The 14780-nt window shown below is 45.0% G+C and overlaps 1 protein-coding gene and 1 long non-coding RNA gene across 3 annotated transcripts in view; both read right to left on the bottom strand.

Moving 5' to 3' along the window:
- The window catches only part of LOC126538380 (pseudouridine-5'-phosphate glycosidase-like), a 350937-nt gene that overhangs the window by 218358 nt on the left and 117799 nt on the right, over positions 1-14780 (bottom strand). For both annotated transcript variants that reach the window (XM_072288013.1, XM_072288014.1), the window contains exons 5-7: positions 8855-8946; positions 2752-2863; positions 2141-2247 (exon numbers count right to left, since the gene is read on the bottom strand). In XM_072288013.1, coding sequence (XP_072144114.1) covers positions 2141-2247; positions 2752-2863; positions 8855-8946 — 311 coding nt within the window. The remainder of the gene's footprint in view (positions 1-2140; positions 2248-2751; positions 2864-8854; positions 8947-14780) is intronic.
- On the bottom strand, positions 5561-7087 carry LOC140217197 (uncharacterized). Its single transcript, XR_011893727.1, has 2 exons — positions 6883-7087; positions 5561-5688 (listed from the first exon to the last, which is right to left on the bottom strand). It is a non-coding gene; the product is annotated as an uncharacterized lncRNA (long non-coding RNA).

Raw genomic sequence — 14780 nt, 5'->3', positions numbered from 1 at the left:
TAATTTCTTGTGAAAGTGAATTAAATACAAGTCTATCCGCCATGCCTTTTACTGGCGATTTTTTTTGCTGCAGTTTTAAGATGTGGAGCGTATTTTTTTTCTTTGTGTCTGTGTGTACATCTTTGTTCACGCTTGTGGCGAGTGACTCCAGGTGCCACTGCATAGAAAAATTGCCTCAGGCTCATATTGGCGACCTTACAGTGCGCTTTCTGGTGATCGTAGCTATAGGCAAAACTAAAACCAAGGATACATGTAGAAAATTGTCTTTTCCCAAGCACTGACTTGCGCCCATGAAACATTGTCACGGTGCGGCATTATTCGATTCGGCGAAAGACGGACCAACGGGCGCCAAAAAAATCGTGGAAGTAGGAACCGGTGAGCAAGACTGGTATTGCCAGCCACTCGGGCAAGCGGCCGAAAGGAGTCGAAGGTAAGTTTAGAGATAATAGGCTTTTTGTCGTCGGCGCGACAGTGACGCCCCGCCAGCTTTTTGTAGGAAACCCTGTGTATTCAATGGTAAGCGCGTGCATTGAAATGCTTACTAAGGCGGGGGTACGAATACTGCGAAATATGTGGTGTGTCTGTGCAATCCCGTGTCAACGAATTTCTGACAGTGTATGTGTGACGACAGCGCTGTATAGCGCCGTATTTTTCTCCTGTGTTTGGGAACGAACAATAGAGGCCCGCCACGGACTCAAGGGTGCGCGTGTGTGGTGCATACGAGTGCGAGACCTCTAAACGCAGGGGGGAACCACCCGTTCCCTCCCCCCCCCCATTAAAACAGGCGCGGCCCAGACCTTAGGAGGTGCCGGGACGCAAGTGGGCGAACTTAAATGAATCGTCACCAATATCTGCCGTTTCTCAACACAGGGGACTAGGGAAAGGAGAAGGTATTCAAACGCAGGTTTAGGCCGAGCTAAGCAGTCCAGAAGCTGAGCCTACAATCTGCTGAGAAGCGTCAAGGAGCTAGTGCCGTCCAGTATCGCCTGGGCCGCCTAGCCCCGTATAAACTGCGAGTTACTAGTTGACGTAAGAAACGACAAAATAAGGTCTTCAACGAAGCTCACGGTAGTGCCCTCAAGTTAACTCAACCTGCTCGAGGGAAGACGTCAGACCTGCTCCCGGGAAACCCAGCCCAGCAATTGCATCCACTACAACGAGTTCTTGCCAGCATTCTTCGGGAAAGCTCTGCCGTCGACTCCACGCTTTATGGACTTGCTGCTGCTGCCCCACCATGCATGTGTCATTTGTTCTCTTTTGAACTCTGTTTAGTTAACGACCGTTAAGCGTGTTTTCTGCAGTGTTAATTTCTACATTTACTGTGAGCTGTTCGTTGTATTTCTATTGTCTTCATCATTCATCTAGATTAAGTGCACTATGGAAAAAAGAAGTGAGGCGTGCAGACAGGACACAAGAGTAGAGAAGTGGACAACACGAACGCCGTTCTGCACTTCTCTACTCTTGCGTCTTGTCTGCACGCCTCACTTCTCTTTTGCATAATGAAGCCTTACCAACTAGCTCAGCTTTCTGTCATATTAAGTGCATGTGTGTTAGTGTTCTTGTGTTTTTTTTGTGTTTCTTTTATTGTTTGTGTCACTGTCAGTCGATAATTTTTTTTTCTGTCTGTCCCGACTCTGACTCCTTCGCTGTGTTTGCTTGAGTACAGAACGACCTACCGGCTTGTATACCCAATCGAAGACTTCGCGCCGACGGCCAAACGCGTGATAAGCCGTGACAAACAAACAGTGCTGTAGCTGGACATGTTTTTCGTGGATTCTGCGTGTGTTTGACTGGGACCTAAGCGTACATCGAAAATTGAACTTTGAATTTTCACGTATTACTTTCGCATCCGTTTTCCTTGAAACGTGCAAACGTGTAGCGGAGAATATAACTGTTTCCCTTTAGTTAAGCTCTAAACGAACAGAGTATAATTTTACTGCTCTCAAAGTGACTTTTGTATATTGAACCAAGTATTTAATGTAACAAACACTGTATGAATGAATGAATGTGTGGTGTTTACTGGCGCAAGGGCCAGGTATGGCGAGAGATTAACAATGTATTTGATTGTCTTGATCATAAAGACATGCGCGATTTCTTTCGCAGTATCACTGCTATATGTGAAATACCGACATCTACGCACCAGAACTTCAAGAGTGCGGCCAATGTCCAGGATTGACTTGATGCCGGACGACACGACAGTGATAGGACTGCGACCAAGTTCCATGACATCCGGGCTTATGTCCAAAGCTGCAGGATGCAAAAAAGAGACATCATCCAGCACGAAAAAGGAAGTCACGGATCACGAAGGTTATGGCAAACAATATATTTAGAATCATAAACGTGCCTACCAACATGGTGAAAAAAGCGCGCGTAGAACGCTACACACTTAAAATGGCAAGTTCTGTCGTAAAGAGAGCGGCAGTGCGCCATAGAAATTGTTATTTTGCGCATGACTTACCGTGAATGTGAAACACTGAAAACGATATGAGCGCCGTCTGTATAAGGTTCAGGAAATGCACTAATAGAGGATAATCAGAAGTGCAGTCTGCCTTTCACATATCTGCAACCTTATCGCGAAAGATTGCTTTATAATAAGTATTATGCCGTCAGGTAGACACAAAGAATGTCGGTAGGCATTGGTATATACTATAGCTTGCTTGCCGAACAAGAGGTGCTTGTTGCGTTTAAAGCTGGACCGTGTTACTCAATCTAAGCACCAAAAGGCGTCCCTCTGACGGTGAGCGTGCTTACTAGATTCTCCGCCCCTGTGCACTCCTCCGATGCCTCCCGTGGCGAACACCTGAATGCCGGCCCGGTTGCACGCCACCATGGTTGCCGACACGGTTGTTCCCCCGGAGAGTCCCTGGGCGCGAAAAGTAGGAAATGCCAAGGTCATGCACATCCAACGCAAATCTTTGCGAAGCGAAGCCTTCATAAAGCAGTTATTGAAATGCTACAAATCTGCCAATTTCATTTCGGGGTCTCTGGGGCTAACTGGGGCGTACGCGCGCGTGCGCTCTCACTCGGCATGGCTACGTTATGTGAAAACTTCTTGTAATTGCCTTAACTTTACCGCCCACTTCCTTGCCAATCCCCCTTTGTTGGCATGTGGCATAGTCTGCATAACATCATCAACAGCAAGCGGCGATCATTTGAAACAGTTATGCTCTATCTCAGTAGTTTCAGCACTATGGACGTCATGGCATAAGGTTTCTATATCGACACTGCATCGTCATCTGAGCGTCTCCTCAGCATCCCGTTACTGTGTTTGCCAGCTAATGTTAGTGTAGTTGTTCAAAAAAAAAATTAATAAATTTGGTGCAATATACAATTATAAGACCTACGATGTTTGGTCATCAGAGGCCTGACGACGGAACAGAGTTGCGAGCTGACATCACAAGGGTAAAAGAGCACCATAGACAAAATGACAAACGAAATTCCACAGCCACTAAGGCACCGCAGCGAGAAACAGCACTCAGAACCATATGTTTTTCGTGCTTTATTGCGAAATTTCAGCAGTTTAATGAAGCATTACAACTGAAAGAAAAAGTGGTTATGGATTGTTTGCGTGGTATACCTTGGCAGATTGTACATGTGTAATCATGTACATGTGTACATGATTACACATGTACACATGTACCTTGGCAGATTACACATGTGCACCGGTGCGATTTGCCGAATTGGCCATTTTATTTAATAGGCAAGTAAGGAAAGGCCTGAATGTTTGTGGGGGTAATTTTCCTTATAGCTTAGACGAATGAATTAGTCCACAAATGTCAAAGCTACTTAGATTGAAGTTGTAACAAGTTCTATCAGGTGTCCTGTGTTCTTCATAGTACCAAATGTACGTAACTTTTCCAGAAGCACACGATCACCCCATTTTTCTTCACGTGCTCCTCATGAAACTCTCCCAGTAGAAGCAGCCTATTTAGAAATTTAAACATTTCAATATATACATCATTTTTTTTCTAAACATTTCGAGAAGTGAGTACTAAATGCCTCTGCCTCGGATGAGCATTATTAATGCGCGATATTTATTTTATACGTTTATAGTAATATCGCAAAGTGTAAAATCATAAGAACAGTCACAGATTCGCCTGCATTATTTAAGTTTAATTGCATAATAAAAGCGGTGAATTTAGCTGTATACCTTGGCTGTGCTTTCATCGAGCTACACAATTTCCAGCTTCCCATAGCTACAAGCCGGCGAAGAACTTGCAGCTGAATGGAGAAATGTCCAAGCTTGCAGCTGTGCTGGACTTTGATACTACGTTATTGCTGAATTCGTTTCTGGCGTACGGCCCAGAGTTAAATGGTTCGACGTGGGTTGCGTGGAAGTTTCACGTAATTTTTATTTTTGGAAACACTGTCTCACATATATTTTAAAGTATTCAGCATAAATATGTCAAATACTGTTTCACATACTATTTGGTTTAGAATAGAACATCACTCGAGTTATTTAGCTGGAAGCAATGTTGTTATTTTATTTATTTTCTTCAAGTGCCCAAGAAAAGCTTTACACCTTATTATTGTTGCACACGTGCTACATAAAGAGCATAAAACCAAAAAACAAAACAGAATATCTCAAACAACACTGGTACAAAGTGCAAAAAAAATTGAAATATTCAGAGACTGAAGTCGGATAGTTAACAAGTAGTAGAACTGAATATATCAAGATCATGATGCAAGGTATTTTGTTGTTTTACAAGACATGTTAAATTCTAAAGAAATTTTACTTGCGATCTCGAACCTGACGGGCCAGATGAACCAAACGCAATGTTTAGTTAAACTAGCTATAAGTTGGGAAACGAGGACCAACTTCACCAACACTCGTAGTCTATGTTAGGCGCTCCTGTAGCTCGGAATTCTACATAACGTAAAAATATGCCGAACGTACGAAAGACTACACACGGTGTAGCAATATAGGACACCGTACGTCGTGACAGCGACAACCAGGACAGCAAAGTATCAATATTCACACTTGTACTTGTTTATTTTTATCGGGTGACCGCTTTTCACCGGCTAACAAATGTTAAGTTACCACTCAGCGCAGGACGCGCTTTCATGTAACGGAAGTTTCTCGAATGTTATCGAGAGTTCTATCCGTTGTCTTGTCATCTTCTGATTGCTTGCGCGACGCGAATCGTGTAGTACTTTCTGAAAGACACGTGGGCCCCAGCGATTACTCTGGAATCTTCGACGTCTTATGTATATTAGCCAACGCGCTTGACCCGCTGATCAGATTATAACCATAGCGAAAGATTCAACGAGAGCGGACACTCCCATAGAGCCCAGCGGCCGAACTGACTGTAGCGCACCAAGCGGACGGGATTAACTTGTTCCGCTTTCGGTTATGGGCGCACGCGTTTTGAACACCAGCTGGTACACTCCACGCCGGCTCCGCTGATCGGCGCGGCATTTTTTTCCCGCTTCTACTGCTGAACGACGCGCGGCCTGGGCGCGGAATCGTTTTGTTTAGCAAAAGTGATGGCGAACGATCTCCACAAGCCTCCACCGAATCTGTGCCACGTGCAATTTCATAAAGTAAACGTAAGACGTCTTCTGAAATGTTCAAATGTTTATTTTCCTCTATATGAATGCTCGTTCCGGGCTTTTTGTGCATTCATCCAAGGTTGTGGCACCAGGCAAGCAGCAGTCGCCATACGCAGCTCCACCGGATGGGATCAGCTGAAAAAAAGTAAATTACAAGCTTGTATCATTTTGGTATATTGACTCAACAGGAATATTGCGTGTAGATGCGAAACGTGCATAAGTGGTGAATGGGCGGCATTACAGATTACAGCATTACTTTACATACTTTTCGTAGCAAATGAACTCCTGCCAAACAATGCCATAAAATATGAAGAAAATATCTGAATTCCAAGCATCTCTCCCTTCCCGGGCATTATTTCCTGCACTTTAAGAGCACAAATACACGGGTGACTGCGCGTTTCCAAAACAACTTGGCCTCAGTGGACGCGATAGTGCGCTAAGTACACAGAAGTGGCCACAACACAGGCTCTCAGCCAGACCATGTTACACGCTCGCAGAATGCCTTCTAGTTGCACTCAAGACAAATTCATGGGTGCAAAGCCCGTTTTCAATCGCTCGAAAGAGCATTCTCAACTGCTTGGTTTTTGAGCTCCTCGGCGTTCTCTTTTACGCGTCCTGCCGGTGCATGCAACACACTCCCGTGTTATCACTCTTGGCAATCGCCTATCGCTTTTTCGACAATCGTGAGTGCCGAAAGAAGGTATATGTTGTTGCAAGGCCATAAAAAGCGTTACAAGCTTGTCCCACTAAAATTCAGTACACGCCAAAGTGTCACCACGGCTGGCTTGCTTTTTTGCTAACTGCTTTACATCCCCAGGCGTGGCGAGCATGCCTCAAAGGTATCCCAAGTATGTTACGAATTTATTTGCAATAATTTTGGGTGTCACAGAATGCGTCACGAAATTCTTCCAGTAAGATTCAGCACACGCGAAACTGCGGCAGACAGCCGTGCTGCTAATCGCTGCGCGCATACCTCGGAAATATCTCAAAAAGTAGCGACATACAACAACGTTGGCGGTCAGGGAAAGCGTCACGAACTTGCCCATTAAGATTTGGTACACGTGAAACCGTCACTGCGGCGAGCTGCACTTCGCTAACTGCGTCACATAGCCGGCTGTGGCAAGCATGCCCAGAAACAACCAAAATAAGTTACAGTAATGCTGGGGCTCAAGAAAGGGTCGCAAACATTTCCAAGTGCGAGTTTTTAACTCAACTGCGCCAGAACGCCCGAGCTCTTTTTCGCTAATTGCGTCACTAGTCTCGGTTTTGTGCCGTATAAGCCTAAATTTGCATAAATTGCGTCGCAGACTGTCAAACAAAATTTCTTACCTTGCCGTAGTCCAATAGTGCAGTTATGCCGTGTACAAATGCAGACAGGACGCAAGAAGACGCCAGGAGCCCAACAAACGGGCTACATCCAAAAGAGACGGGTCACCGAACAGACGAAGTTCCCATGCACAGCCTACCTCGCTCGCTTCGGTGGCATGTCTGGCGCATGAGGCATCATATGGCGCCACTGGCGTGCCGCTAGCTTGTTGCTAGGTAACGCAAAAAAAGGGTGGCAGAACTTTTTATTTTTAGCGGGAAAGAAAAGAAATAAAATAAAACGTATGTAAGTTCATTTCGCATTCTTTCTTTAACATGCTCGTGCCAACTGACGGACATCCAATCCGTTAGGCGTGACATGTTTCCTGTTGCCAGTTTTTGCCGAGTGTCCCCCTCTTGTTCAATTTCTTTATGCTATAACCATGGCCGACTATGTTCGCCGCTATCGTATCGCTTTGAGTTTAACTTGCGTTTGTGAGCACAGGTTCCCCCAATAAAAAGTCAGTTAACGTACTCTCCGTTTGGTGTTTTCTTCCCCGTCACTACTACGTGACAATATCGAGGGACTGTACGAGTGTCACACCTTTAAGGCACAAAATAAAACAGTTAACACAACTGTTCTACGCAAATAATCGGCGTTTTGATTTGCATTCGTCGAACCTGTTACCTAAATTACATGTTCACGAAAACGATGTTAGGCACACCATCACAGAAATGGTATGCATCATGGCGCCTGAAGTCTGTCTTCATATATGGATATAAGTATCGTGTACACACTGAACATACCCGTCGATTATGCTATTATTATTAGGTTACCTTAAACTATCAAGGTAACTGTTAGGGTAACTATTAGGTTACCTTAAAGACAGTAACAGAAAATAAACTAAAGCAGTCCTAGTTTTCACGAAGCTTTTTCGGCAAGCGCAGTTGTCTGTCCCGATGCCTATGACGTGCTGCTATGACCTACACCAGTTCAGCGCTCAGATTAAAATTGCAAATAGCGCCTGCATAAAAGTGTTGAGTCGAGGCGAACCTCCTAAAGCAAGGAAGCGTCAGAGTTTTCATGCAAGTACCTTAGACATCTACGACCCTTTGTATGCAGAACAAGATTAGATATGATATTTTAGGTGCTGTGCATTAATTTCTTTGCAAAATTATTTCAGGCAACGAAGTGTCATACCAGTGGGTTACGTCTCCTACAGGAAGACACTTTTTGAAATTTATCTCCTCACGAGGAAATGAATGATAGAGAAATCTGCTGTCCAACGTATGCGTGGCACTGGCACATTATCCCAGAATTAAAGAGCTCTTCTATGCAATTCTGATATTACAGTGCACAAAAAAATGGGGGCAGAACCCATCGTTTATGGTTTGCGGAGACAGAAAGTGGCACAGAGAAAGAGTCGTATAGGGCAATGAACAACAAAATATCGAAGTGCTTGTTCAGAAAGAAATTGAACACCGCTACAAGCCGGATGGCGTGAAGACGACCGACCGAGCTCTGTGTCCGTTATCTTCAGTTCGTTCTGTCTGTAGCGCTGTTCGATTGGATTTTCCCCATGCATCAGTTGTGTTTATTTCTGTAGCTTATAAAATTGTATGCACCGATACTCGTGCATAGTCTATGTTTCCTGTTCTGAAATACTGCCGATCAGGCAGGCGTTTTCCGTCTTTTAGCTACGTAGTTACGTAGCTACGTAAATGAGTGGAAACAAAAATACTTGCAGGTGCATTCTTGAAAGAGTGCACGCCCATGTTGACGTAACTACACAGCATTTTCCTTGCTCGCACGCAGCGGGTTAGGGGGGGGGGGGGGGGGGGGCAGGGATCAAAGGAAATAACGTCAGAGCGTCTATGGCACGATATCCGAAAAAGGCTCAAACTGAAAACGCCTACAGTTTCCTAATGATGTTCAGGCTGCACTTGGATATAAGGCTATTATTTCAGATTCCGCGCCTTCCAAGCCGTTACATACCTTCGACAGCGCAGCAGGTAGGTCCCGTCGCGATATTTTTGCTGCCCGATTACCCACTTGTGCCAAACTTTCTAGGCTGTTCATGTCCAAACCTTGAAAGAAAAAAACACAAACAATTAGGCGCATTGTGATGACTTCAATGGTTGTAACGTACCCTAAAGCGACCTTCTAACAATTTTTACGCATCTCCAACAAATTTGTTTGTTTATTCTCTTCTAAACGCCTTTCATACAATTCGTGGCACTTGTGAAAACCGCTCTTCCGGTCGTAGAATGGTTCTCAAACTTCATACATTTCTTAGTGTTAATTTGTTTTGCTTTGTGCCTTTCTACAGCAGCAACACTCCCTCAGCACTTTTGCCGTTGAATTAGGACGCAAATGTTTCGATTTCACTGCGGAATTATTCTAGCATCTTTCCGCCATATCGTTAAAAACTACGCGATCTAAAAGACAGCTTCGCAATATCTCATCGAAATTAACTAGAACTCTAATCGTGCGGATCCCACTTTTCCGGACATTGGCGTGTAGTTCGTGTCGGTGTCACCACGTGCCGCGCAACCTATGTCTTTTCGAATGTCGTGCGATTGTGTAAGCTGCGCTTAGGGAAAAATTTATCGGCGATTGCGATACTCAATGCGAAATTTGATCACAGCTATATACGTGTTTTCATTTCACATTATATCGGCTAGCGTGGACAATTTGCCTCGTGCGGTACATAGCTATTGGACCGAAGTGAAGCTCGACTGCCTCGCTAATTGGTAGAGCGCGAGAGGCAGCCCGTTACGTGGGCGCGATTTACAGATGCCCCCGCAGAGAAATATCCGTTAAAAATGTAGTGCTTTGTTTCCATACATGGTATCAGCTGACGCGCTCACCACACGCCATCATTGAAGAGACGGATCCACCGCTGTGACTTGTAATGGAATGGAATGTATTTTGTTGGCGCAAGGGCCAGGTATGGCCAAAGAGCGCCAGGTCCGTGGTGATGAAATCGCAGCGTAATTATGAGTTCTATGAAGGTGATGTGACGTGGCTGTAAAGGGGCCTTAAAAATAGTCGCTCAAAAGTGCGTAAAATCTATCTGTAATAAGATTATTTCGATGACAATGACATGTTCTATGAGCATTAAAATCTATTGCGAAAGAATAATACAATGTACAAAATATGTTAGATGCTTAAATTGGCTAGAGCACTACTGCTTCCATAGGGCCCTTGAAACACATAGGCCTGGAGGCATGTGCTATGCAAAACAATTATCGCAGCAGCATCCTCCAGAACGAGGATGCTCTACAAATTGAATGGACTTGTAGGATTACATCATTTACGAAACTGAGGACTGCCTTGGTGTTAAAAAGCGGTTTTTTACCAAGAAACATAGCCGGGTGAAGAGGGATGTAGTAACCGCATGCAAGAGGAAAATGTTTCTCTCCGCTTCGGCTTCCCGACACTCCAGCAGCACGTGGAGGACGGTGAGCCTTTCACAACATCCACCACAGGTTAGAGGTTCACTTTCAGTAAGTTGAAAATGGTAGGTCCCAAATGTGTGCCTATTCTCAAACAACAGAATAGGACAACTGTTCGCCATGATTTTGTTGCGGAGAACCAAGAACCTAATTGTGGCTTTATCAAATGCAGTTTATTATTTATTTCTGCGTCCCACATGTGTTGCCAGTAGTTTCACGGTTTCTTCGTATGAAAGGTTTCAGATCTGTGAGAGGGACCGAAGCAGTAGCATTAACAGCATGGGATGCGATTGACGTGACCATCTGGTCTGCCATAGCGTTACCTTCGATTCCCCTATGGTCAGGTACCCAGCATATAATGATATGCTGGTTAGATAGAAAAGCTTTGCACAGGTCGGAATAGACCTCAATAAGTACGGGATTTTTATGTTTGCAGAGTTACATTAGGGCCTTCACAACACTTAGGGAGTCTGTATATATAACGGCTTTTTGCAATATTGATTTCCTTAAATGCTTTACAACCGACAATAGTGCGTAGGCCTCTGCCGTAAAGATACTTGTTTCTGGATGTAGTAAGTACATGGGATTCCGAGAAGGACGGACCGGCGGCTGCATAGGACACTACGGCATGTGACTTGGAAGCTTCTGTGTAGAACTCTGTGCACAAGTGCTTGTATTGAAGTTCTAGGAAATGCATTCGGATTTCGAGCTCTGGAGCGTGCTTTGTAACTTTTAGAAAGGATACGCCGCATTCTATCACCTGCCAGTCCCAAAGAGGTAATAGCTTGGTTAGCTGCGTTTAGCGATTCTTATCACAAAGTGCGTGCCCGCGCCCCTCTCGAGATGGCCACCATTGCCGCCGCAGCCGCAACGCCGCTTGCAAGGCGATGGGGAAGAGGGCTCCCAATTGTTCCCGAGCTCGCCCGACCGGTTGGTCACGTGGGTCGCCGGAGCGTGACGAGGGACGAGGCGGCTCGGCGAGCGGGGAGAGTGGTTTGGAAGACGGAGCAGCGTGGTCGTGCACCGAGAGACAGCTGCAGATGTGGTCGGCAGGCTGAAACCTCCAGGCCGAAGTCTTCGCCGTTAGATCGACAGGCGATGCAAGCCCGTCAAGATCTTCGGCAGCGAGGTACCAGCAGCCCGATGCTATTCAGATCGGGATCTCGGCAAGCACGCCACACATTAGCCTCGTGTTCCGGCCCACTCACAGAACATTCCGCCGGACTGTATTTTTGTAATCGCGTTTAATCTTTCATTTATATATTCTTCGCGTGTTAATTCTTGTATGTTCCGTTAGTGTAGTGTTTGCCGCGTTTATTGTCGCGTGTATTTTTCATTTTTGTCGCGTGTTTTTTTGTTACTTCGCGAATGAATGAATGAATGTGTGTGGTTTAGTGGCGCAAGGGCCAGATATGGCCAAAGAGCGCCAAGACAATGTTAGTGATTTAGCGGTGGAATGGTGAGTTCTGTGAAGATGTGACTTGGCTGTAAAGGGGCCTAAAAATATATGCTGTAAAGTGCGTAAAATCTACGTGCTATAAAATTATGGCGATGACTAATGACGATTACTATGAACACTAGAATGCATTGGGAAAAATGATGCAATGTACAAAATATGTAAGATGCTAAAATTTTCTATGAGCACTACTCCCTCGCCAGAGCCCTTGAACCCAAGGGACGAGAGGCATGTGCTTACGAAAAAACTATCACAGCGCTATCCTCTATAGAGAGGAGGCGCTACGAACGTATGGGCTAATTACATGCAATACAACATCTTTCAGGAAACCTAGGACTGCGCTGGTATCAAAGAGCGCTTCATCACCGAGTAACATAGCAGGATGAAGGAGGATATGCTGCCGGTATGCTAAGGGAAAATGTTTCTTTCTTTCGTATTCGGCTTCCGGACACTCCAGGAGGACGTGGAGGACGGTCAGCCTCTCCCCGCATCTCCCAGAGGTTGGGGGCTCATTTCCAGTGAGTAAAAAATTGTGGGTGCCAAATGTGTGTCCTATCCTTAGACGACAGAATAGGACATCTGTCCGGCGTGGTTTTGTTACAGGAGGCCAGAAAACTAATTGTGGCTTTATTACATGCAGCTTATTATTTCTTTCCAGGTTCCACAAGCGTTGCCAGTAGTTTCGCAGTTTCCTTCTTCAGAAAGGCTTCAGGTCTGTGACAGGGACTGCAGCGCTAGAATTAACAGTGTGTGATGCAATTAATGTGGCCATTTGGTCCGCTAGAACGTTACCCTGGATGCCCCTATGGCCAGGCACCCAGCATATATACACATGCTGGTTAGATACATATGCTTTACATAAGACGGAATAGAGTTCAATTATTATAAGATTTTTGTGCTTACAGAAAGATATCAAAGACTTCACAACACTTAGGGAGTCCGTATATATAACTGATTTTTCGAGTTTTGATGTCCTTATATGCTTCACGGTCGACAATATTGCGTAGGCCTCAGCCGTGAAGATACTAGTTTCCGGATGCAGTAAACCGGATTCCGAGAAGGATGGACCGACGGCTGCATAGGACGCCCCGTCGCGTGACTTCGATGCATCTGTGTAGAACTCCGTGCAGGAGTATTTGTAGTGGGGTTCCCGGGAATGCATTTGGATTTCAATCTCTGGAGCATGCTTTGTGACTTGCACGAAAGATATATCGCATTGTATGAGCTGCCACTACCTAGGAGGTAACAGCTTAGCTGGATGCATTAGGCGAAGCTCGAGGAGTGGAACATGCATTTCTTCACTAAGCTCCCTCACACGCAGCGAGAAAGGCTGTCTTACGGAAGGACGATTGCGAAAGAGTGTAGCATATGTCATGTCATTAACGGTATTAAAACAGGGCTGTTGAGGATTTGAGTGGACTTTCAGAAAATATGTTTGGCTGATGTATGTTCTCTGCAGATTAAGTGACCATTCATTTGATTCTGCATATAAACTTTCAATGGGACTTGTTCTGAAAGCTCCAGTGGCCAGTCGGATTCCTAGATGGTGGACCGCATATAGCATCTTTAGCGCGCTCGGGGCTGCAGAATGACAAATCACGGCACCGTAGTCCAAGCGTGATCGGATGATTTCCTGTCGCTGCTCCATGTTGCGTGGGATACTTTAAGTAAGTTCATTGTTTTTAAGCATTTGACCTCGAGGTACTTTATGTGTGAAATAAAAGTTAATTTAGAATTAAGTATGATGCCTAAGAACTTGTGTTCTTTGTTCACAGGAATTCGCTGACCATACATTTCGATACTGGGTTCTGCAATGAGCCCTCTCTTTCTTGTGAAAAGCACACAAGAACTTTTGTTGGGATTCACTTTAAATCCGTTTTCTTCTGCCCATTTGGCTACTTTGTTGAAGCCCTGTTGTACTTGCCTCTCACATACTGTAAGGTTACAGGATTTGAAACCTACCTGTATGTCGTCTACGTAAACAGAATAAAAAATGGCTGGTGGTAATGAAGCACGAAGGGTGTTCATTTTCACGATGAAGAGCGTGCAGCTAAGTACACCTCCTTGAGGTACACCAGTGTCCTATATAAAAGGTGGCGACAGTACATTGCCGACTTTCACGCGGAATGTACGGTTGCACAAATAGCTTTCTATTAGGTCGAGCATATAGCCACGGATGCCAATTCTCGACAAGTCTCTCAAGATTCCATAGCGCCACGTACTGTCGTACGCCTTCTCCATATCGAGGAATACGGATAGGAAATATTGTTTATGTAGAAAGGCGTCGCGAATGTTTCCCTCAATGCGCACAAGGTGATCGGCTGTGGACCGCCCTTCTCTAAAGCCACACTGAAAGGGATCGAGCATATTGCTGAGTTCAAGGAAATGTACAAGTCTGCGGTTAACCATTTTTTCAAACAGCTTACAAACAATTTGTAAGAGCTATCGGACGGTAACTTGCCGCCCAGGAAGGGTCTTTACCCTGCTTAAGAACAGGGACCACAATCGCTTCTTTCCATGTGGATGGGAGGTATCCGGTAGCCCAAATAGCGTTGAAAAGTTTGAGTAGTGTAAGTTTGGTGTCAGTATGTAAGTTTCTGATCATGTCATACATGACTGTCAGGTCCCGGTGCAGTGCTTTTGCATGTGTTCAAGGCAGCTCTCAACTCAGCAATACTGAAAGGCCGGTTATAAGGTTCATTCTGCCTGGATTTTCGTATTATTGGCTTACATTCTTCTATTTGTATTTCAAAAAGGACTGCGAATAATGGTTTGAACTCGACACGCTCTCAAAGTGTTCCCCAAGTGAGTCTGCCTGATCTTTCAGTGTTTCACCTTGTGTGTTTACCAAAGGAAGTGAATATGCTTGTCGCCCTTTTATCCTATTAACCTTATTCCAGACTTTGGCCTCATCTGTATACGAGTTGATACCGCATAAAAACTTCTGCCAACTCTCTCTTCTAGCCTGTCGGCGTGTTCGCCTGCCTTGCGATTTCACTTTCTTAAA

Source organism: Dermacentor andersoni, chromosome 4 (genome assembly GCF_023375885.2).
Source record: "Dermacentor andersoni chromosome 4, qqDerAnde1_hic_scaffold, whole genome shotgun sequence".
Classification (NCBI taxonomy): Eukaryota; Metazoa; Arthropoda; class Arachnida; order Ixodida; family Ixodidae; genus Dermacentor; species Dermacentor andersoni.
This window is presented reverse-complemented; position numbering and strand designations above follow the sequence as displayed.